This window comes from Pinus tabuliformis, chromosome 1_2, assembly GCF_031772625.1.
Source record: "Pinus tabuliformis cultivar Carrire ecotype Pingquan chromosome 1_2, CPIR1, whole genome shotgun sequence".
Taxonomy (NCBI): domain Eukaryota; kingdom Viridiplantae; phylum Streptophyta; class Pinopsida; order Pinales; family Pinaceae; genus Pinus; species Pinus tabuliformis.
In genome coordinates, this window is record NC_142298.1 from 82147317 (window position 1) to 82149446 (window position 2130).

The 2130-nt window shown below is 38.2% G+C and overlaps 1 protein-coding gene across 1 annotated transcript; it reads right to left on the reverse strand.

Annotated features, from left to right (window-relative positions):
- Window positions 1-479: 479 nt before the first annotated feature.
- Window positions 480-1817, reverse strand: LOC149204531 (uncharacterized). Its single transcript, XM_089397152.1, has one exon. It carries the CDS (start codon window positions 1638-1640, stop codon window positions 480-482), a length of 1161 nt encoding a protein of 386 aa, XP_089253278.1. The 5' UTR covers window positions 1641-1817.
- Window positions 1818-2130: the final 313 nt, after the last annotated feature.

The following is a 2130-nucleotide window of genomic DNA, read 5'->3' on the forward strand; positions in this document are numbered from 1 at the left end:
TTTTTTAATTTGTTATTTACGTTGAGATTTTGTTAAGTTGTAACATCATCAAATTTTTTATTAAAATCTAAAATGAAGTTAGTTTTTTTGTAAATAACAAATTAAAAACAATTGTTTTTAATTTGTTATTTATATTGATTTTCTTTATTTATTTAGTTTTTTTTTTTTAAATAACAAATTAAAAACATAAATTTGTTAATTTGTTATTTAAGTTGAGATTTTTTTAAAGTTGAAAATCAACAAATTTTTTATTAAAACCTAATAAGGAAAAATTCTAAAAATAAATTATAAAAGAAAGGATATATAGATATATTCTGCCAAAATTCATCTTTTATCGGCCATTATTCACTCAAAACCAGTGGATTGGCGATCGCCTTACCAAATTCACAGTGAGTATCATGGTGAGGAGTGGATTGAGGCCGTGCTTCATGGTGAGTAGCAGCGATATCGTCGGCACAACCAATTGATTTTTTTACCACTCAAACCTGAAATCTCCTCAGAATCCCGGCTGCCGCGGCCTTCATCTGCATGTACGCCATGTTTTTTTTCAAACACACCCTCGGCCCGCCATGAATGAAACCTTTGATATTCGTGAAGCTCAAGCTGATGCTACGCAGTGCAGGAATCAGACCCAAATATGCAAGGGCATTGTCATCCTCCATGGTGTGAGATAATGAAATGAATTCAAGTTTGGGAACATTTCGATATAGAATAGCTAAAGCATCAGAAGTGACTCTTGTATTACTTAGGTTAAGATGTTTTAAATTTGCTCCAATTTCGGCCACTGAGTTCATGGATGAGTCTGTCACTCCAGTGCAGCTGAGATCTAGGCACTCAAGCCTCTTCATACCAGCAAGGAAAGATACATTGTTAATAGATGATCGAGACAGATCCAGAAAAGTCAAATTTCGAGCATGAAGGCCAGAAAGCACACGGTAGGCATCTATGAAACTTGCCCCAGAGAAATGTAGCGTCACTAATGATGTTTCAGGTTCTTCCAATCCATCAAGAATAGATTCAATGGTACAATTTCTCATGTTTAAAGATGTAAGAGAAACTAATGCTGGAAGTTGAGTGACATTTGTCCATGCCAAATTCAGGCAATTCAATTTAGGTAAGGTTTTAAGGAGAATAGCCCCTTCATTAGAAACCTTGCTACCCCACATAACTAATTGGTGTAACTGAGTCAGAACTTGCAATGAAGAAACCACCAAGTCTGTGACTGGTAAGCCACCCAGGTCTAAGGACATAAGAGATGTGAGAACAGAGAGCCGAGCCACTCCATCTGCCTTTATTCCAGTCTCTGAAATACTCAAGATTTTCAAGTTCGGAAGAGAGAGAAGATGCTCTAAACCTGCATTAGTCACCCTAGAACACCTTGACAAATCCAATTCTTCCAAGGTTGTAATTCCAGCGAGATTCCAGAGTGCAGAATTGTTCACCGCCTTGCAGTCTGCTAGGTTTGCAAGGCGCAAATGGTGATAAGCTCCCAAATATGCCAACCATTCTGTGTCAACAAAGATTTCTCCCTTCAAATTCACCTCTTCCACACTCTGCTGAAAGACCTCGAGTAGCGGCGGTGCAAGTAAGCGGCGTTTGAGCAGGCAATTGAAAATCAGGCCTGCAAGATGATTTGGCATTCTTTCCAATGTCCGCTTCTATCTCCGCCATACTTCCACAGTCTCCTTACTTTTACAAGCTGCATCTATGCACATCTGCACCAATCTTCCATAATCCTTATCTCCACTACTTTGTTTCCCTCCACTTGCCGTTTTCCTTCTGCTCCACAGGGATATATCTCGTTTCCTTCCACTGCTGCGTCAAGGTTTTCTTCCGAATTGAATCTCACATAAATCATACATATAAAACACAAACTCGTATAAACTTATATAAATAAGAATGTATGGCATCATATGTCTTGATGGTTTTGAACGAATGCTCACTGGATTAATCACTGGCAACAGATTGCTTGAAATTTTTATAATTGTTCTTACTTTGCTTATTATTCGAAGAACTTCCTTGTACATCACTTACACTTCCTTGTACAGCCTTGGAATTCCACTTGCTGTTGCAGATCCGCCATTGGAGATCTGCGGATTCGACACTATTTCATCAACAAAAGCTGGTGCA